A 21,437-nucleotide genomic window follows, 5' to 3' on the forward strand; every position below is an offset into this window, starting at 1 on the left:
CTGATAACCTTGTTACAGGTTATGTAACTTGAATGATCCTAATATGTGGAACAAGATCCCCTAATGGGATACTCTGTGGTTCTGGCAGGTGGGAGAAAAGTCTCTATTACCAATCGAGGAGGTTTTGTTTTAGGACAAAGGGAACCTGTAAGATCATGGTGCTGTCTCAGTCATGCTAGGAAGCTATCTAGATAGACTGCATGGAATGAAGGCAGCTGGCTGGCATCAGAAACCCTTTCCTACTGTTGTAGCTCCTCCATGATATAGAAGCCAGCTTGCACATGCTCTAATAAAGGGCCCAAGGTGATTCATCTTCTGCTCTAACAGAATACAAAAATAACCAGTGACTTGGTGCTGTACCTCATGGCCCTGTCTCACTTCAAGACACATGTTATCTTTCAGGTGAACTGCCTCCCTTACTATTTAAAATTTGTTTTGATTTTATAGTTAACAAATGTTCACTATAGAAAAACCAGAAAGTACAGAAAAGCAAAAATGAAGGGTTTTTGGCAGCCCTTTCTGTAGGCCTGCCAGAGTAAGGAGGAAGATTCCCCCCGCCCCCACCTTTGCTATGAGCATGTCCACAGATCTCCAAATTCAGTGGTTGACCTAGGGCAGGGCCCAGGAATCTGTATTTTATGACTGCTCCAGGGGTGTCTCTGTTCCATAGTCCTAAGCACTATCAATCTAATCTTTCAAGTTCCTCTCCTTTGCCATCCTTTCCTAATAGTGGTATATTTCCAGGAGGGAACATACTGTTCCTGAAAGGATTCCTGCCAGGTTCCCACTCAGTAAATGGCTGATTTCTGAATCGGCGTCACTCATCTGATCCCAGAATCCTCACCACCATCCATGGCCACCTTACCCGAATGTGTGGCTGCAATTCCCTTGTTAACAGCATCAGGGGCATGGGCCCAAGGGTTGGTTTCACGCACAGGCATTGCTACGGGTGCTAGAGCAGTATGGGCTGGCTTAGCAGCAAGCACATGGAAGGCTGAGTCAGTGCCATTAGCTACAATGGGAGCAGACAACATCGATGGAGTTAATTCATGCAGGGTGGACAGGTGACCCCCTGGAGCTGGGTCAGTCAGGCCAATGTGTGATACTGGTGGAACAGATAAGACAGAAAAGTTGGTGTTGGGATAACCATGCCATCTTGCAAACGGATACACAAACCTTTTGGCAAAGAGGGAATTAGAGTTTGTAATTAAAACAGCTATACTGATTAAAAAAAAAAAAAAGTCAAATGACTGGTGTAGGAAAGTATGTGTACAGTAAGAGAGGGAATGAAACCTAGAAAAACAATTTCCAATTAAGTTGAACAGAGTTGTTTTGTCTTACAAGCAGCAAAAATCTATTCTAGATATAGTTTAGCTTTGGCATAATGATGTATATAAAACATTTCCTTCTCTTACCACTTTTCCAAAAAATCAAATTATGCGAAAAGTAATAACAATGGATTAAATATAATAATCCCCTATGATGTGCCAGGCACTACATTAACAGTACTTTAGTGTGCATCATCCTATTTAATTCTCTCAAAAACCCCATAAGGCTGGCATCCTCATACTACAAATGAGAAATCAAACTTGATATGTTTTCATTTGCTTAATAAATTTGTAAGTCACTACAGAACTTTATCTTTTTTGAAGATTCATTCTCCTTAGTAATGTTCATAATATCTCAAAGTACTACTATTCTTACCTACCTCTCTTTATTAAAATCTCTTAACCCTTGTTCCTTTACTCCAGACATCTATTCCATCAGTTTCTACTCCTTAGCCCAGCTCTCTATCATATTTAGTATGGAGCAGATAAGCAGGCACTGTCTGCTGCCCTATGCTTTAATCACTCCCTCTTAGACTGGACAATCATGCTTACAGCACTGGTACTATTTACTCCAGGCCTTGTCTAAAAGACTAGGAGCCAGTCCCACAGACTGGGAGCCCCTTAAAGGCAGGCAAAAGACTATGTTCTATTCAGTTTTGTACATCCCATTGTAAATTGGCATCGAGGCAGCAGAAAGTAACAGGTACGATATTCAGGGAAGACGGGTTTAAATCCTGGCTGTGCAATATGGGCAATCTATTCAATCTCTCTGAGTCTCATTTTCCTTATCTGTGATGCTTACCCACAGGGTTGTTGTGGGGATTAAATGAGATGAGAAAATGCACGAGTCCTTACTACGATGTGGCAGGCACTGTGCTAGTAAGTGCTCAATAAATTATGCCTATTATTGTATTATAAATATTTGTTAGATGAAATAAAAAGCCACTTGGTGCACATGATTATAATGAATGGTTTTTGTTTCTAAAAAGAGACTCTCTGAAGGAAAACCATGTAGTAGCCTCCTCTGATAGAAAGAGGGTACTGTCTCCACAGCAAAACTTCTGAGCTCTTTCTCAGAAGAACTGAAAAAATGGTGATTATAAGAGTTCAAATTCTAAACGCCTGTAATTTAAGTTATATATAGACTGTGGACTCCAGAGTCAATACCAACTACTAGAACTTGGCATCTACGAAAACAACTTTTAGTAACTCAATGCCTTTACAAAGGCAAATTTTAGGACACTTGTTATAGAAGATGAAATGAACTAAAGAGCCAAAAAGAAGTGCCTTTTTTCTTTATGGGCTTCTTGTGTTAGGATGGAGACAAGGGGAGTCCAGGGCTATTGCTAACTTGGGCCAGATAATTCTTTGTTGAGGGCAGCTATTGTACGTACTGAAGGATGTTTAGTAGCATCCCTAGCCTCTATGCAGATGACAGTAGCAACCACCCCTAGGCTCTAACACCAAAAAAATCACCAATGAATGCCAAATTTTCCCTGAGGGAGGCAAAATTGTCCCAGGTTGAGAACCACTCTGCTAAAGAAAGCATACACTGGACCCAAGTCTGATGACTACTGCTTCTAGAGAACTAGTTGGATACTCTGATTCTTAACACTTAAGTGGCAAATAAAGCAGTAGGTTGGGACTACAAAAGGTCCTAGGAGAATGGGATCAAAGACAACAGGTACATGCAAAATGATGAATGCAGACATTCTAGGGAACAGGAGTGGGAACAAAGCACAACAACATTGTGGAACGGGAATTAATGAATCTGAGACATTATCAGACAGGGAAATTAATGGGTCTGACCAGCTCCTGGGAAGCTCAGGATGCCAACCTAGAGTCAGAGAGCTGTGCCATAAAAGTACAAGCTTCAAAGAGAACAAGTGAGCAGGCTAAGAGGGCAACAACCTTGAAAGGCAGGAGACTGCGGTGCTATCACGGTCACTGGTTTGGTCATTGGGGCAGATGAGAAGGGATCTTCGGAGGGTGTGCTGAAGGCATTGGTGATCTGTGAGCACAGGGAGCTGATACTTTCTGCCTCTCCTTCTACTTCTGGCACTGCAAAGCAAACAGAAAAACTGAATAATCCTGAAATATCACAGTATGACACAAGGTGGCATTTTATGATGCATTCCTTATTTGTGAAAGGAAAAATCTCAACTGTCAAGTGGAGCTATAAAAGCAGCTTTGAAAAATTGATATAAAATACCAACAATTCATATACTAAGAACTATCTTCCTCCCTCCCAATCCCCCGATTTCTTTATTTCCTTTCCTGTGTGAAACTACTGAACTTGGTGTTCTCTTTTTGTGCCAGTAAGCAGATCTTTCTGGAAGACATCTGCAACCTACTTGTCTTTCAACTAGTTCTCAAGGTCTGAGTACAGTACTGGAGCCACTCAGTAACTCTATAGAAAATGGGTTAAAGTCAGGGGCAGAGGCAGCTCTTTTTCTCTGTAATAAGCTATGACAATGTTGTCACTTTTTTCCCCCCTCAAAAGTATCAAGTATAGGGGCATCTGGGTGGCTCAGCCAACTTTTGGTTTTAGCTCAGGTCATGATACCAGAGTTGTGAGATCGAGCCCTGCATCGGGCTCCATGCTGGGTGTGAAGCCTGCTTAAGATTCTCTCTCTTCCGTTGTCCCTTCTTCCACTTTCCACCCCCACTCTAACTCCTCCACCAAAACACCAAAGTGGCAAGTGTATGAACTGTAGTAACATGAAAAAGCAAACTGAGGTGCAGGACTTCAGAGGCTTTGTTCTTAATATTGACTCTGGGATACTTCTATGTCACTAGGAATGCTGATAATGTGTCCTGAACCTTTGTTTTGCTCAGCTATGAAAAAAATAGTTTTTGTTTCCCATCTGAGGGAGATTGAAGACAAGGTCCTGAAAGCACCTGGAGTTTGTTTTTACAGGAGTTGAGAGCTGGAAAGACCCTCAGTAATCACCTACTCCAACTGTTGGATAGGTCAAATTCCATTGGTCAAAAAAACTCAACTCTCTGGACTTTTATATACCATCAGTGGGAGTGTCTTAGTGAAACACAGCTTCCTCGTATGCTATTATGGCACTGGCTCAATGTGTCTCAGAGCAAAGTAAAATAGAGCCCAATAAAAGCACTGACCAGATCTGACACTTTAGCTCTGGATCTTATGATGAGGATAGAGCTACCAGGGCTGGCTCAGCCGTACAGGGGCCACACAAAGGCCTGTGTGGCAGTTCTGAAAGGTAATGAATATGTGTGAGCAAGCCCACTGTCTCTGATGAACAACAGATTTTCGATTTAAACAGGAAACCCGTTTAGAGTTTCCTCTGTACGGAGCCAACCAGCCACAAGGACAATGAGCACTTATCCATTTCTTCTGGTACATCTGACAGTAATGCTATTTGAATAGATGTGTTTCCAAAGCCTTTTAAATTAATTCTCTGTTGGGTCCCAAATGGTAGAATAAGAACAGAAACTCGAGACCCCTGATGTTTTGAAGTAGGTTGGCTGGGAGGTAGTATACTTCCATCAGGACAAACTGCAAACCTGGTAGGTAGCTCAGTCTAGGAATTCCCATCATGGCTCTGTTACCTATTTGTTGAAGAGAGATGAACAATTCACATCCCCCTCCATGAACCTTAGTTTCCTCCCAGTGGGAAATGAACAAGATACATATAACCATCAACCAGCCTCAGAGAGAGGGGGGGCGGCTAGTTTGATGGGTCAGTGTCTCCACTGGAAGTGATGATAATGCTTCAGTGCTAGAGCACCAGTGAGTCAGATGGATGCTGTATTACCTGCATTTTTTATGGGGAAATCAGTCTTCCTCTGCATAGTGGAAGGCAACTCATTGATGCGCAGGGACAGTTGGCGTTTAAAGGGTGACATCTTCTGGCTAAGAGCAGGAAATCCTCGGAAAGAGCCTTGGCGAGCAAGCTGTTCAATGGGTGCATGCCGGCGTGGGATGGCATGAGGATTGTTCGTCTCCAGAGAGGCAGTGGCATCCAAAGTGGGAGAGGTGGGAGAGGATGGGGATGGGGCAGTGTTGCCAGGAGCCACTGATGAACCAACAACTGTCTTATCTGTTTCAGCTCAAGAAAATCAAGAAAAAGAGGACCTTAGCAGTCTTTAAATAATTCCAGCTCATACAGCCAAGGAACCCAAACCCTCCTAAGTCCTTTTACCCATCTCCTTCCCAAGGTCTCTTGAAGGACAGGTTAGAAGCAGGGCAGAGATATCCTATGTTTCAGACAAATAAAAGGTTTAATATCCTATTACATGTTACATAGCGTATGTACTAAGACACAAGTTTAATTAGATCTTTGATTCTCATGCAGTGATTCATAACTTAAGACTTGACTCTGACCAAAATTTAAAAAAAAGAAACCAAACCCAGCACTTATGAACTCTTAATGTGAGATCCTTTAAAGAATGATGATTCATAGTTTTCAATGTTTATTCACTTGTTTTTTGGGGGGAGAGAGGACTTTGGGAGTGACAGAGTCAGAAAGGTCCAAACAAGTATAAGTTAGGTTAGATGTTGAAGAATGTTATAAAGCAGTCTTTATTTATTTTTTATTTATTATTTTTTTAATAATAAATTTATTTTTTATTGGTGTTCAATTTGCCAACATACAGAATAACACCCAGTGCTCATCCCGTCAAGTCCCCCCCCATCAGTGCCCGCCACCCAGTCACCCCCACCCCCCGCCCTCCTCCCCTTTCACCACCCCTAGTTCGTTTCCCAGAGTTAGGAGTCTTTATGTTCTGTCTCCCTTTCTGATATTTCCTACCCATTTCTTCTCCCTTCCCCTCTATTCCTTTTCACTTTATATTCCCCAAATGAATGAGAACATATAATGTTTGTCCTTCTCCGATTGACTTATTTCACTCAGCATAATACCCTACAGTTCCATCCACGTTGAAGCAAATGGTGGGTATTTGTCATTTCTAATGGCTGAGTAATATTCCATTGTATACATAGACCACATCTTCTTTTGCCATCATCTTTCAATGGACACCGAGGCTCCTTCCACAGTTTGGCTATTGTGAACATTGCTGCTAGAAACATCAGGGTGCAGGTGTCCCGGCGTTTCACTGCATCTGTATCTTTGGGGTAAATCCCCAACAGTGCAATTGCTGGGTCGTAGGGCAGGTCTATTTTTAACTCTTTGAGGAACCTCCACACAGTTTTCCAGAGTGGCTGCACCAGTTCACATTCCCACCAACAGTGTAAGAGGGTTCCCTTTTCTCCGCATCCTCTCCAACATTTGTGGTTTCCTGCCTTGTTAATTTTCCCCATTCTCACTGGTGTGAGGTGGTATCTCATTGTGGTTTTGATTTGTATTTCCCTGATGGCAAGTGATGCAGAGCATTTTCTCATGTGCGTGTTGGCCATGTCTATGTCTTGCTCTGTGAGGTTTCTGTTCATGTCTTTAAATCACAAACAACGTGCATTTGTGGCTCATTTGAATAAAAGCATGTAGAAGTACCATTTTAAGTTAGATTACACCTAAATACAAAACTATTTCCACATGAACACCAGCTGAGTCCCATTCTGATTGTAGTAAATCTCTACCCATCTCTGCTCACAATCCTCTAGATGTCAGAATTCAACCACTTTGGCAGTTGCTATTTGTAGCAAAGAGTATTATTTGGTGGTATTAAAGAATATGCTTCCAGTTTGAAAAACCACTGAAGCACACTAATAGCTATACATATTAAGTTTTCTGATAAAAGCACGTTTATCTTTGGTATTCTGGTGCAAATATTTAAAAGAAATTTTTAAAAATCACAATCAAGAATTTATTTCAAATAAAGTAGGTATCTTTGTTTTGGCTTAAGAATTAGAGTTGTTTGGGTCAGTAGTAGATTAATGGTGTTCTCTAACATGGCTGGTTTAGAACTAAAAGGATATAGTAGTATAAAATGACCAAGATTTTATTAATGTATATTTAAACTGAACTGTTTAATTCCAAAACATTCCTTGTTGGTTTCAACTCTAGCTGGACACAAGAATGTGAAGCATTTTCCCTAAGCCCTATCACTTAGTTCTACAATACACTCAGACCCGACTTTGGACAACAGACTCCTGAGTAACTTGAATGCTTGCACAGGCATTTCTGCTATGCTGCCATGTATACCTGCAAAAAATTCACACTCTACAAAACCACATACTTCAGTTAACATGGCTATGGGAAAAAGAAGGATTAAGCTTCCCAAAAAAAAGTGCCATCTTGGACTTTTTCCATGAAAGCACTAAAACACAGTAATTATCCAATAAGAAGGGTGTCACTATGAAATCTCTGCCCGTATTTGTACCCAGCATCACCATCGGTGGGCCCTCTGCAGCTTGCAGCTGGAATGTATTTCTCCCTTTGAGACTGTAATTCTTTGGTAGCATTTGCTTCTCACAGAGATCAGATGCATCAGAATTAGAAAGCTGTTTCAGGATGTAGATTTCCCCAATGTTGTTTTTAAACATGGGGGGTAATAATGTCTTTGCAGCTTCTTCAACTGCATTCTCAGCCTTCCCAGACAGCTTCCAGTAATGGAAAGGGTAAACACTTTGGAAGCCATAAAACATGCCACTCTAAAGGAAAGGCTCTGTTTAGGTTTTTAGCTTTGTTCTGAAGGTCTTCATATATTGCTAAGAGTTCTCTCTGTGAGAAAGCTTACCCCTGTGAGCTTCCAAATATTAACCTGCTGGGGAAAATGGCTTAAATAAACACAAGTTGTACCTGCTGGGGAAAATGGCTTAAATAAACACAAGTTGTAGCAGAAGAGACCATACCTTTCTTGGCATCTTGGATTTGTTTCATAATCTCCTCTCTTTCGGCTTGCTCGGTGGCTGTTGTGACACGGAATGATCCTTCTCTTGTAAAAGTGGTCCGACTGGCATCAAAAGTAGCAGTCACTCCACATTCCTTCTCCCGTTTCTGCTTCCGTTCTAAACAGGCCGCAAAAGCACAGCCTACTGCATGACTCAATCTTTCACCCTACACATAACAGAAGGTTGAAAAAATTTTTTTAGAGTTATAGTACCACCAAGTACAAAAAGCTTGGACCACAAATAAGTCTGTTTTTATATAAGGCAAAATGTTGGGAATTAAAATTATAATTTATAATTTAGCTTAAAATTATAATTTAGTGTATCAATATGGCAAATTAAATGAATAAGTTTTCTTAAGTTATGCTTAGGGCACTTTACTGTAATGGCACTGTGCTTTTACGAGCAACCACTGAGACCTTCTGATTAGTTAGGCTCCCTGTGTCACTCATGTTAGTTCTGGCCATCAGCTTAGAAAACACTACTCAAAGTCTGAAGCCCTAAGTCTTTTTTTTTTTTTTTTTAAGATTTTATTTATTTATTCATGAATGACACACAGAGAGAGGCAGAGACACAGGCAGAGGGAGAAGCAGGTTCCATGCAGGGAGCCCGAGGTGGAACTTGATCCCGGGACTCCAGGATCACGCCCTGAGCTGAAGGCAGGTGCTCAACCATTGAGCCACCCAGGTGTCCCCCAACCTTTTTAAAAAAATATTTTATTTTATTTATTCATGAGAGACACACACACAGAGAGGCAGAGACACAGGCAGGGGGAGAAGAAGGCTCCATGCAGGGAGCCTGATGTGAAACTTGAACCCAGGACTCCAGGATCACACCCTGGGCCAAAGGCGGCACTAAACCGCTGAGCCACCTGGGCTCCCGGGCTGCCCTGAAGCCCTAAATCTTGACAAAAATCCTGCATTTGCCATTTAGGGGAACAATGATAATAAGTATCAAGCATTTCTAAGAAACTCCTGGAAAGGCAGGGCAAGTTTTAGGAGCCTAAAAAATGTCAACATATCTAGGAACAAAAGATGCAAACTTAAAACTGTGGATAACTAAATACACCCCAGAGATGACAAAGGAATTATAAAAAGGAAAGCTTAGCTTTCTCAATCTCCCTTTTCCAAACGTTCCCCTCCCTAAGGCTCCTTCCCCATTCTAGGCCCTCATCACTTTGATGCTTTTCCCTTTTCCCCTCCCTATCTTCTAGTTCTCTCTTACCCCAACATTCCCTCCCAACCACACATGGGGAAAAGTTAAAGCAGGTTTTTTTTTCCACACTCCTATTTATAAAGGAATTAAACCGATAAAAATTATTTATTTGTGCGTGGGAGGGGACAAGAGCTTATAGAAACTAAATATTGTTTTAAAGATACGCTGGATAACCAGAAGTAAATTTAATAAACTCAAAGGGTTATTTTTACCAGGGTTATCTGTATTTTAAACCCTATTCCTAATTGTGAAATTAAAAACAGTTAGAGATGGTATAGTAGCTGTTGGCATCACTAATAGTGAGAAGAGATATTTGAGAACAGGGAGCCCTTTGTGGAATTTTCAAAGTCACACCATGTAGACAGCTGCTCCTACATATGGATCTGAGCAAGTTAACTTCCCTGAATTTCATATACCAATATCAGATAGCATAGGAAGTAATGTCTGAAATGACTTTTGTCACTCGAATGTAAACTGTAAGATTTCACATAACTGTCTGTTTAAAAACTGACAGTTACTTTTTATTCATCCACATGAGTTTCTGACTTCTTAGGAGGATGCTATTAAGGGTAGGGCACTGAAGCATGAACTAGGAGGGAGTACTGAAAGTTTTAGAACCTGTCTGCATTTGTACAGCTTTACTACAAGAACAGAGCTACGCCCAAAGAAGTTTATTATTTTTCCTAGGCCTAGGGCAGAAGTTCTTGACACAGATCCTTCCCAAAGCCCAGCTGAGACCCCCTGAATTTTTTAAAAACTCTGAAGTGTCCCCAATTTAGTCTTCACAACTGTTATCTTCTCCATTTTATGGAAGTGGAAACTAAGGCCTAAAGAATGTTAATTAGAGACTCCTGGGTGGCCTGAGTGGCTCAGCGGTTGAGTGTCTGCCTTCCACTCAGGCTCAGGGCGTGATCCTGAAGTTCTGGGATCAAGGGATCAAGTCCTGCATCGGGCTCCCGCATGGAGCCTGCTTCTCCTTCTGCCTGTGTCTCTCATGAATAAATAAATAAAATCTTAAAAAAAAAAAAAAGAAAAAAAGGATTGTTAACTAACTTGTCCCAAATCACACAGTTAGTAAGAACCAGAACCAGGCCTGAAACCCAGATCTGAGTCAGGACCTGGACTCTTAACAGTTTATACCACTGTCTTCAAGAGCTTTAACATTTTGGTGAATTTTAGAGTACAGCCACTACTTCCCTTTCAGATAAACCCAGGCAAGAGTTTTTAAGTTTATTGTAGCCTTCAGGTATGACTATCCTGCCTTACTCTACCTGGACTTTAAAAAACTCAGTAATTACAGTTACACACTCATGTTCTTCTATAGTTAAGATCATCACCATCTGAGAGACTTGTCTTTTATGTCAGAATTTTGGGTAATTTACATGAAAGATGACAGGTTAACTATTCTCTTCTTAAAAAAAGATTTATTTATTTAAGAGAGTGAGCCTGTTGGGGGAGGAACAAAGGGAGAAGCAGAGCCCCCCCCCCCCCTCCCCACAGGGAGCCTAAGGGCTTGATCCCAGGATCATGACCAGAGCTGAAGGCAGATGCTTAACCAATTGAGCCATCCAGGTGCCTCTACTAATTCCCTATTTCTAAACAAAAATTTCTACTATGCAACAACTTCTGGCATACTTCATTGTACCATAACTTAGAATTTCTTTTTTTTTTTTTTAAAGTAATCTCTACCCCCAAAATGGGGCTTGAATTCATGACCCCAAGAATTGCATGTTCCACAGACTCAGCCCTCCAGGCACTCCAGTATTTCTATTTTTCAATTAACTGAAAAATATATTCCAACTCAGTTCTTTCATTTGTAGAATTCCTCTGCAAATATATTTATAAGCACCTTTAATGTCAATATCTTTTACCCAGATGCATTAGCAAACAAATATACATAAGCATCTTGAAAATATATATATTTTTTTAAGATTTTATTTATTTGTTCATGAGAGACACACAAAGAGAGAGAGGCAGAGACACAGGCAGAGGGAGAAGCAGGCAGGGAGCCTGACGTGGGACTCGATCCCACGACTCCAGGATCACACCCTGAGCCAAAGGCAGAGCCAACCACGGAGCCACCCAGGCCTCCCTTGAAAATAGTTCTAACAATGAAAAGTTTCAAGTAAAGTTTAGCAGCCACCCTCACCAGAGCACTTTTACTTTCCTTTAATGACCCTGGATCTCAGCTAATCATCTTGCTTTCTGAGCTGCAGGGTCACACCAAGAGTGTGATTACCTGAATAAAAGGAATGAAAGCAGGCTCGTTTAGGCACTTTCCAAGTGCTGTAAAAACAGGTACTTGTAAAAAAAAAAGAAAATGTAGTGGAAACTGCTTGGCTGAGCCAACCCAGGGGGAGTTTGGCTAGCTGAGGTTAGTTATGATGAAATCTACACTGTGGACTCACCGTGTCCTTGACAGCCATGAAGCAATGACAGATCCAGCGCCGAGTAGTGCCGTCACGACATATGTAAGAGAAGGCTCTATCAAAGTTCCTATCTGGGGCACAGAAAGAAACTTTTTCTATTGTCTGGTCAACTATGAGGTCCTAGAAAAAGGGAAGCACAAAGGAATAGAGGATTTACCAGGTTATTCAAATTTCTCAGAATAAACACAGGATGTTCACTTCACAATATAGTCTCTAAAACTAATGCATTGAGACTGTGAAATAACTAGATCTGAGGCCAGTAGTCTGTATACTAAGAATCTGATGTAGGAGAGATCCCAAGGGGCACTTTGCCCAGATGCCTCTCTCACTTCATCTTCATGTTCTAAAATACATGCTTGCTGATTTTTACTATTTTTTATCATAGTACATTCCATGTTCAATTTGATAGTATATGTAAATCAATATATTTCATCCAATTCCCATGTAACTTATATTAACTTACTGATTATTTAATTTTGAGTGTGACTTTTTTATATATTTACTGAAAGGCAATGTATATTCACAGTATAAACATTACATAAAATGTTTCTCATTATTTATTTATTTTAAGGATTTTATTTATTTGAGAGAATGTGCGTGTGCATGGGGGGAGGGGCAGAGGGACAGGGAGAAACAGACTACCCACTGAGCAGGGAACCCTGGGGTCATGACCTGAGCTGAAAGGTAGCTGCCTAACTGACTGAGCCACCCAGGTGCTCCCACAATACGGTTTTTAAAGTCTTGAGGCTCTGAGACTCTTTTATGTGATATTCCAATAGCCAAGAATCCCTAGATACTGAGGTGGGACTTTAAGTGCTAAAACAATCAAACAAAATGGCTTTTATAAAGCATCACTATGAGAATTTCTGTTGCTCCACAAACTAGCTAATTTTTAAAAATTTTGCAATTCTGGAGGCTCATTATGATTTTATTTTGCATAATCTTGGTTACTGTGAATTTCCTCTTTAGCAAAATGATCCTTCAAGTCTTTAGAATTGTCTGTCATTTTTCTTATTGATATGTAGGAGTTCTTTATATATTATAAATATGAGCCCTTTATAGATTATATACATTGCAAAATTTCTTTTCCATTCATGGTGGGCCTAAGGGTGAGAAGTCACCAATTACTATTGTCACAAAATGTGGGAAGAACCAAGCTAATTAGTACCAATGCTATAAGTAGCCACCAGGGGGCAACATGACTTTTGAACTGGTATAAAACAAAACAGCCTCCAAGTACAACACATTTCATCCAAAACACTAAAGAAAACTATGCAAGTTCTTAAAGCCAAGCTAAATGCTCACTGTTTCCAATAATAGTAGTAGTAGTAGTAATAATAATAATGATGATGATGATGTACATTTAAGACTACAACATCTTGAACTTAAAAAAAAGGGACCTTAGATAGAAGGTCAAAAGAACTAACACAACTATATTAAGTCACTTAAAATGAAAAAAAATGGTGGGAATGTGAATTGGTGCAGCCTCTCTGGAAAACTGTGTGGAGGTTCCTCAAAGAGTTAAAAATAGACCTGCCCTACGACCCAGCAATTGCACTGCTGGGGATTTACCCCCAAGATACAGATGCAGTGAAACGCCGGGACACCTGCACCCCAATGTTTCTAGTAGCGATGTCCACAATAGCCAAGCTGTGGAAGGAGCCTTGGTGTCCATTGAAAGATGAATGGATAAAGAAGATGTGGTCTACGTATACAATGGAATATTACTCAGCCATTAGAAATGACAAATACCCACCATTTGTTTCGACATGGATGGAACTGCAGGGTATTATGCTGAGTGAAATAAGTCAATCGAGAAGGACAAACATTATATGGTCTCATACATTTGGGGAATATAAAAAAATAGTGAAAGGGAATAAAGGGGAAAGGAGAAAAAATGAGTAGGAAATATCAGAAAGGGAGACAGAACATGAGAGACTCCTGACTCTGGGAAACGAACAGGGGTGGTAGAAAGGGAGGTGGGTGGGGGGCGGGGGGTGACTGGGTGACAGGCACTGAGGGGGGCACTTGATGGGATGAGCACTGGGTGTTATTCTATATGTTGGCAAATTGAACACCAATAAAAAATAAATTTATACAAAAAATAAGATAAAATAAAAAGTCACTTAAAATTTATCAGATAAGTTACCCATCAAAACTGCTCTTTACCTACCTGCCAGACTCTCTCCTCCTTTCAGTGACATATGAATTTTTTTGAAAAATTGCCTTCTTGTTAAGATTTCTCCAGGCTTTAGGTCTCTTAGGAAATTTTAATTACTAATTAAATGTGTTTATATAACACTTGATGCTCTCTAAGGTCAGAGCCTATGTCTCTGTCTTTAGGCACATAGGATAACTTTCTTTAAAATGCAAAATGCCATCTATGATATGAGATATCGTATAGGTTCTAAGTATATGTGCTGCTGAAGTGAGCATTGTGTAGATTCTAAGTAAAACTAGATGAACCATTTACTAGCCCTTAAGATTTCCCTTAAATTATTTTTAGTTAAACAGCAGGTTAATAATTTCAAATACCACTTTCTAAGACATAGTTCCCTTTATCAAGGAACAAAAAGAAATTTCAGATGTGATATTGTTTTTTGTTTTTTAACTTTATAAAAAGCCCATCATGTTTTACATCAACTTTGTGGGGGATAAACATTTTCTTAAAATGTGTAAGAATAAAATCTTAACATTAAATGCAAATGCTTACTACACTAAACATGCTGTCATTTAGAATAAAAATGTTGAGAGAATTCTATTTTTCATAAGGTAAATGAATAACTAAATTTATTTCCTAAACACTAGTATCTCAGAAGACTGTACTTTGGATAAAGTGAAAGGCTACAGAATAACTACAGCAGCTTAGCAACATTATATTTGATCATTAGGGATAAAACAAATAAACATGAGCAGTAATATTTAAGCTTATAAAATGTTTACCTTAGTTTTTTCATCCACAACTCTGAGTCCATCTGCTGATACCCACAGGACTGCCTTAACTGCTTTTTTTCCAGTCTTTTAAAGAGAAAGCAAAAAAAGGAAGGGGGAGACACACATATATAATATTAAAAAAAAAAAAAGTCATCTTCTATAGAAAACACTGACTTATGCCTTCCAAAAGTCACAAGTACAGATGGAGTCCAAGTTCAGGAGGGGTACCCAAAGCCAGATACTCAAACCAAACTGCAGAAACATTCAGGAAAAAACAAGCCAAAGCCATTATTTTAGAAACACAATGCAAACAATAAGATAAAATTAAGTAAAAGGGAAGGGACAGGTGGACTCAAAACAAGATATCACATTCCACAAAGGGCAAAGAATTCATAAGTAGATTCTTCACTCCTTTAAAAAATCAACCAAGAAAACCAAGAGTCAGATAAATATTAAATACATAAGGAGTTACACCACAAGTAGCTTCTACAAATTTATTTACGGTAGAAAGTAATACATAGGCCTAACTGAGATGCTGGCCTATCCTTTGACCCCAATGTGTATAGCAGAACCCTTGGTCACCTGAAATTTTCATGTTAAACACCCAAGAAGTCTTCATTATTCCTTTAATAATTTTTAAAGACCATTATTTCTTCTCTTAGGATTAACACAGAGCTGGTTTAGTTTTTAATTTGATATTAAATGCATGGAGACATTTTGGGGAACATAGGATTAAAAAAATACTAATATTATTACATGAATTATTTCTACTGGCTGAAAAAAGACTTCTTTCGGCACACAAGAATCATGTGGGAACAAGCTAATACATGACTTCTCCTGTTATGGAATGAAAATTGGACAGTGGGACTCTGTAATGGTAATTTAACAGCTTCCTGTCTCTTCAATTGCTCCAAGGATACAAGCAAAATAAAATGAAGGCAAAATAAAGGCTAAGAACAGGTATCAGATCATAAAAAGTAGAAACCAAAAGGAATCTGGTAGTAAAATTGGAACAGCAGCCTCTAGAGAAAGGCAGAAGAGGATAAAGAAATATCTACCATTCTCCTCTGTATGTGTCTAAGCCCTGTGCTCCTCCATATGGAAGGCATGGCCTTATTTAAATGAACATCATCATCTCCACCGTATCTGATAAGAAAGAGCCTATTACATGCCAGGCAGTGGAAATACTTAAGAGTTGACAGTCCACTGAAAGGTGACACTTAGATAAAAAATAAATAAGACAGTAGTAAGTGTTATAGTAGAGCTGAAAACAGTGTATAATGATGTCAGAAAGAAGGCATGGTCACATCTATTTGTGGAATCGGGAAGGTTATTCGAAGGAGAAGATCAAAGTAGATACTGAAATAATTTTTCTAGATGCATGAGGTAGGGGTAGGGATGCAGGGAAGTGACAGAAGTAGTGGATATGATAGGCAGCAACAGCAGCAGCAGCACAGAACATGGAAGAAAACAAGCAAACAATGTGACAAGTCTGGACTCTATAAATACTTCAGTATGTCTTGAGAGTGGGATGGGTGAGCAAGGAGCAGTGGGAGAGTAGGAAAGGCCTAGTCATGGAGGGCCTTGTGTGCTTGCTGAAGAATTCTGTCTTAATTCTGTGGGTAATTAGGAGCTACTGACTGAATTTTTAAATGCATTTTTAAAATATCACTGTGGCAGTAGTGTAGATGGGTTGGAAAGAGACTGACAGGAGGCAGAAAGACCATAATAGATTCCAGATGACAAAAAATGAGGATTAAGCTCTCTTCATTGAGACCGGGATAGAGGTGAGAAAGTTATTATTTATTTATATTTAAACAAATATTCTATTTAAATTCAGTTTACCAACATAGAGTATAACACCCAGTGCTCAGAGATGAGAAAGTTTTAAATGGAAAATAGAAGGGAAAAGTTGGAAGATGCCTCTCAGGTTCCTGACTTGGGTAATTAGGTAAAGACAGTACCACACACTAAGAACAGAAGAGATGCAAAAGCAAGTGTGAGAGGGGAAGAATAGGATTTCCATTTTAGACAAGCCAAGTTTGGGATGCCTACGCAATATTCAGGAGATATATAACAGGCAACTGGATACATAGATCTGTAGAGAACTCTAAGATGGAATTTTAGTTTTGGAAAATACCAATCCTGGGAATAATAAGAGGGCCAAGGACAGGAAAGAAAATCAATAAATAACTGAGAGAAGATGAGTCTTTGAAATATCATAAAAGGAATAACCAGAAGGACAGAAAAAGAGACACTAAGGCTACTGAAACTAAGGGAAAGGATTTCAAGAAATAGTGGGGAGTCCAAAATGTCAAATGTTGCAAAGTTATCAAGCAAGAAAAGATGTGAAAAGTGTCTATTGGATTTAGCAGCCAAGAAGATGTGGTAGAGTGACAAAGGTACTTGTAATGGTTAATTATATGTGACAAATTGGCTAGGCTACGATTGCACAGTTGTTTGTTATCAAAGAGTAGTCTAGATATTGCTTTGAACATATTTTGTAGATGTGATTAACATTTACAATCAGTTGAGTTTAGGTAAAGATTACCTTGATATCATGGGTAGGCTTCGTCCAATCAGTTGAAGACATTAAGGGTTAAAAACAGGTTTCCCTGAGAAGAAATTCTGCCTCAAGTCTCTAGAGATTTCAGACTTGCCAGCCCCAATAATCGCAAGAGCCAATTCTTAAGTCCCTCCTTTCCATATGTATTGACAGATATCTAAATATATACATATACATGTGTGTGTGTATATGCATAAAGAGAGAGAGAAACAGATGGTGGTTCTGTTTCTCTGGAGGTCTTGACTAATACAGAAGTGGAAGTCAGACTAGGATGAGTTGAAAAGTAAAAGACAAGAAGAGTCTGTGAATATTAAATACCCTCTTTAAAAAAGCTTTCCTAAGCTTTTGCACAGCAAAGGAAACCACCAACAAAATGAAAAAAGGCAACCTACTAAATGGGAGAAATATTTGCAAATGATGTATCTGATAAGGAGTTAATATCCAAAATACAGAAAAGAATTTACACAACCCAACACCCAACATAATCTGATTAGAAATGAGCTGAGGACCTGAATAGACACTTTTCCAAAGAAGACAAACAGGTGGTCAAAGGATACATGATAAGATGCTCCACATCACTAAATTATCAGGGAGATGCAAATCAAAACCACAATGAGAGGAGTGCCTGAGAGTTCCTCAAAAAAATTAAAAATAGAACAACCATATGATCTACCAATTCCACTACTGGTTATTTACCCAAAGAAAACGAAAACACTAATTCAAAAAGATATGCACCCCTGTTTTTGAAGCATTAATTATAATAGCCAAAATGCGGAAGCACCCCAACAATCCATCAACAGATGAACAGATAAAGCGGTGAGAAGCACACACACACAATGTAATATTACCCAGCCATAAAAAAGAATGAGATCTTGTCATTTGTGACAACATGGATGGACCTACAGGGTATTACGCTAAGTGAAATAAGTCAGATAGAGAAAGACAAATACTGCATGATTTCACTTATGTGTAGAATTTAAAAAACAAAACAAACCACAGAAACAGATCCATAAATACAGAGAATAAACTGATGATCGACAAAGGAGAAAAGGGCGGGGGAATAGACCAAATGAGTGAAGGGGAGTGGGAGATGATGAAGGCTTTCATCAGTTATGGAATGAATCAGTCACAAGGGTAAAAGGTAAAATGAGTCACAAGGGTAAAAGGCACAGGGAATAGAGTCAATGGTACTGTAACAGTGTAGTAACAGAGGGTAGCTACATTTATGGTGAGCATAGTATAACATAGATACTTCTTGAACCATTGTGTTGTACACCTAAAACTAATGTAACACTGTCAGCTATACTTCAATAAAACACAATTTAAAAGTTGAAAAAAAATGTTAAAAATTAGGTGCTGGGACCCAGCATCGACACAGTAGTGGGTATCTTCACAGAAGAGGTGTGAGTGGGGCTTGGACAGTCAGTCACTTTTGGCTTTTGTACCCAGTCAGATGATTTGCCTTCAACCTTCAAAGCATTTCACTTGATCTTTTTTTTTTTTTTAAGATTTTATTTTTAAGTAATCTCTACGCCCAATGCGGGGCTCAAATCCACAACCCCAAGAGTCATATGCACTGCACTTCACTTGATCTTTATTTGTATTGGTCCAGACTCTCAAATCAAGAAAGCTTATAAGGCAGCTTTGACTAAAGATGACTCAAGAAATTCACCTTTTTAAGACATGAAGAAATAGTATCACAAAGATTGTTACTTCAACAAATGGAGAATAAACTTGTAGAAGAAAACAAAGAAAGGGCATCTCAGATGCAAGTAGTTGAGACTGCTTTTACTGAGTGCCACTGAGGGCATAATTTACTAAACTGCTGCTCCAGGTATTTTTGTTTCGAAAAATCTATCACAGTAGGGCACAGCTGTTTATTGGAAGAGCAGAAAAGAAAGATATGCTTGTCCTGCGGGGCGACGTTGAAGCGGCCCATGGAGTACGAGGCGGCACTGCTGAGCCCGGGTTCCCCGAAGCGGCGGCGCTGCGCCCCGCTGCCGGGCCCCACTCCGGGCCTCAGGCCCCCGGACGCTGAGCCGCCGCCGCTGCTCCAGACGCAGACCCCGCCGCTGGCTCTGCCGCAGCCCGCCCCGCCCGGCAGCGAGCGGCGCCTTCCGACCCCGGAACAAATCTTTCAGAACATAAAACAAGAATATAGTCGTCATCAGAGGTGGAGACAGTTAGAAGTTGTGCTTAATCAGAGTGAAGCTTGTACTTCTTCTTTTTTGTGTGTGTGTGTGATAGTCATACAGAGAGAGAGAGAGAGGCAGAGACACAGGCCCGGGTCTCCAGGATCGCGCCCTGGGCCAAAGGCAGGCGCCAAACCACTGCGCCACCCAGGGATCCCCATGAAAGTCAGCCTCATTCCTCAGCATTCACAGCACCTAGTTCTCCAGGTTCCTCCTGGATGAAGAAGGACCAGCCCACCTTTACCCTCCGACAAGTTGGAATAATATGTGAGTGTCTCTTAAAAGACTATGAAGATAAAATTCGGGAGGAGTATGAGCAAATCCTCAATATCAAACTAGCAGAACAATATGAATCTTTTGTGAAATTCACACATGATCAGATTATGCGACGATATGGAACAAGGCCAACAAGCTACGTGTCCTGAAGCTTTCTTGCATATCTGGGTACCAGGTTTGACCTCAAGAGATGGCTGCTGTACACTTTTTGCAACTGGTTTGATATCACATTTCAGTGCCAACTTTGCATCCTGAGAACACTTAAACGTTTCTGCAGGTCCATTTTATACAACTTGAAAGACCTTAAAACTTTCTGGTTGCCACAAGCATATCTTTCTTTTCTGCTCATCCAATAAACAGACTGCTTTTAAAAGGAAACTTAAGAGGACGCCTGGGTGGCTTGGTGGTTGAACATCTGCTTTTGGCTCAGGTCATGATCCTGGGTTTCAGGGATTGAGTCCTGCATTAGCCTTCCTACGGGGAGCCTACTTCTCCCTTTGCCTATGTCTCTGCCTCTTTCTCTGTGTCACTCATGAATAAATAAATAAAATCTTAAAAATAAATAAATAAAAGGAACTTTAGTCTTTTAAAAGATACAAAAGCAAAAAAAAAAAGATACAAAAGCAACAGAGAAGTCTTTACAGACCCAGATTCACCCAACTCCACCACCAAAGCTGGTTTCTCTTGAGACTCTTTACTGGGCATCAAAAGAATATATTCTCAAATGGGAACAGTTTCTTTTAGGACATGCACCATATCCTATTGGTGTTGAAAAGTACTATTCAAAATGAGATGAAAAAAAAAAGAAAAAAAAAAACAAAATGAGATGAAGTGATAACTTCTTCACATAGTCTTTCAAAAAAACCTGTTTAATACAGCTGAATATTAAAGAATATGCAGGTCATTTCAGGAACTTTAGGAATAAATGTGCTCATATTGTCCCATTACCTCCTCAATCACAATGAAGATACGAGAATATACTGACAAGTCTTGGGTTAGCATTTCGAGACCTGCTACTACTTCATGGTCACGAATTTGCTTTCTTTCAAACTGATGGAAATGTTTGTTAAGATCTAACATTGAAAGGGGGACTGTGTATTTAATAAGTCACTAGTGAAAAAATATGGTAACAAATATGTTTTTCTACAAAAAGAAGGATAGCTATAGGGCAATGAAGGACAGATCAAAGGAGATCTTTAAGGATTAGGATAAACTAGCATGATATACTAGAAACAGAATGGTCTTTGGTATAAGATCAGTGCCACTATTCATTATTCATAAGCTAAGCAAATTATGGAGCCCTCTGAGCTTCCATTTCTTCATTTGTAAAGTATGTGTAGGATTGGTAAAAGGATCAGAGATACATAAGTACTTGAAATTAAAAGAGGGTAATAAGTAATCGGTAGCCACTTATCATTATTAGTAACCTCAGAGAACTTCTCTCAACAGTGAAGCTTCTTGAAAGATACACACTTTCAACAACTACAGATCATGTACATATGATGGATGAGAAAAGCCAGTGGAAAAATGGACACTGAAAGCCCAAGAAAGACCAAGTCCTCTAGGAGGTGGGATGGGATAGGATGGAGCTACAATACAAGTTTTAGACAGGAAGACAAGATGTCCCTTCCATGAAGTGGATGATGGAGTGAAGGTGAGTAAAATGAAGACAGATTA

At 39.7% G+C, this 21,437-nt stretch overlaps 1 protein-coding gene and 1 pseudogene across 29 annotated transcripts in view; one reads left to right on the top strand and one right to left on the bottom strand.

Moving 5' to 3' along the window:
* The window catches only part of NUMB (NUMB endocytic adaptor protein), a 164,971-nt gene that overhangs the window by 2,150 nt on the left and 141,384 nt on the right, over positions 1 to 21,437 (bottom strand). For 8 of the 29 annotated variants that reach the window (XM_072761947.1, XM_072761952.1, XM_026008545.2 and 5 more), the window contains 6 exons: positions 14,736 to 14,810; positions 11,772 to 11,912; positions 8,113 to 8,317; positions 5,117 to 5,410; positions 3,240 to 3,389; positions 866 to 1,012 (listed from right to left, as the gene is read on the bottom strand). In XM_072761947.1, the coding sequence (XP_072618048.1) occupies positions 866 to 1,012; positions 3,240 to 3,389; positions 5,117 to 5,410; positions 8,113 to 8,317; positions 11,772 to 11,912; positions 14,736 to 14,810 (1,012 nt within the window). The remainder of the gene's footprint in view (positions 1 to 865; positions 1,013 to 3,239; positions 3,390 to 5,116; positions 5,411 to 8,112; positions 8,318 to 11,771; positions 11,913 to 14,735; positions 14,811 to 21,437) is intronic. The other 21 variants (XM_026008548.2, XM_072761965.1, XM_072761959.1 and 18 more) reach the window with 3 other exon arrangements.
* On the top strand, positions 18,362 to 20,057 carry LOC112927138 (akirin-1 pseudogene; annotated as a pseudogene).

The sequence above is a fragment of the Vulpes vulpes genome, chromosome 6, assembly GCF_048418805.1.
Source record: "Vulpes vulpes isolate BD-2025 chromosome 6, VulVul3, whole genome shotgun sequence".
NCBI lineage: Eukaryota > Metazoa > Chordata > Mammalia > Carnivora > Canidae > Vulpes > Vulpes vulpes.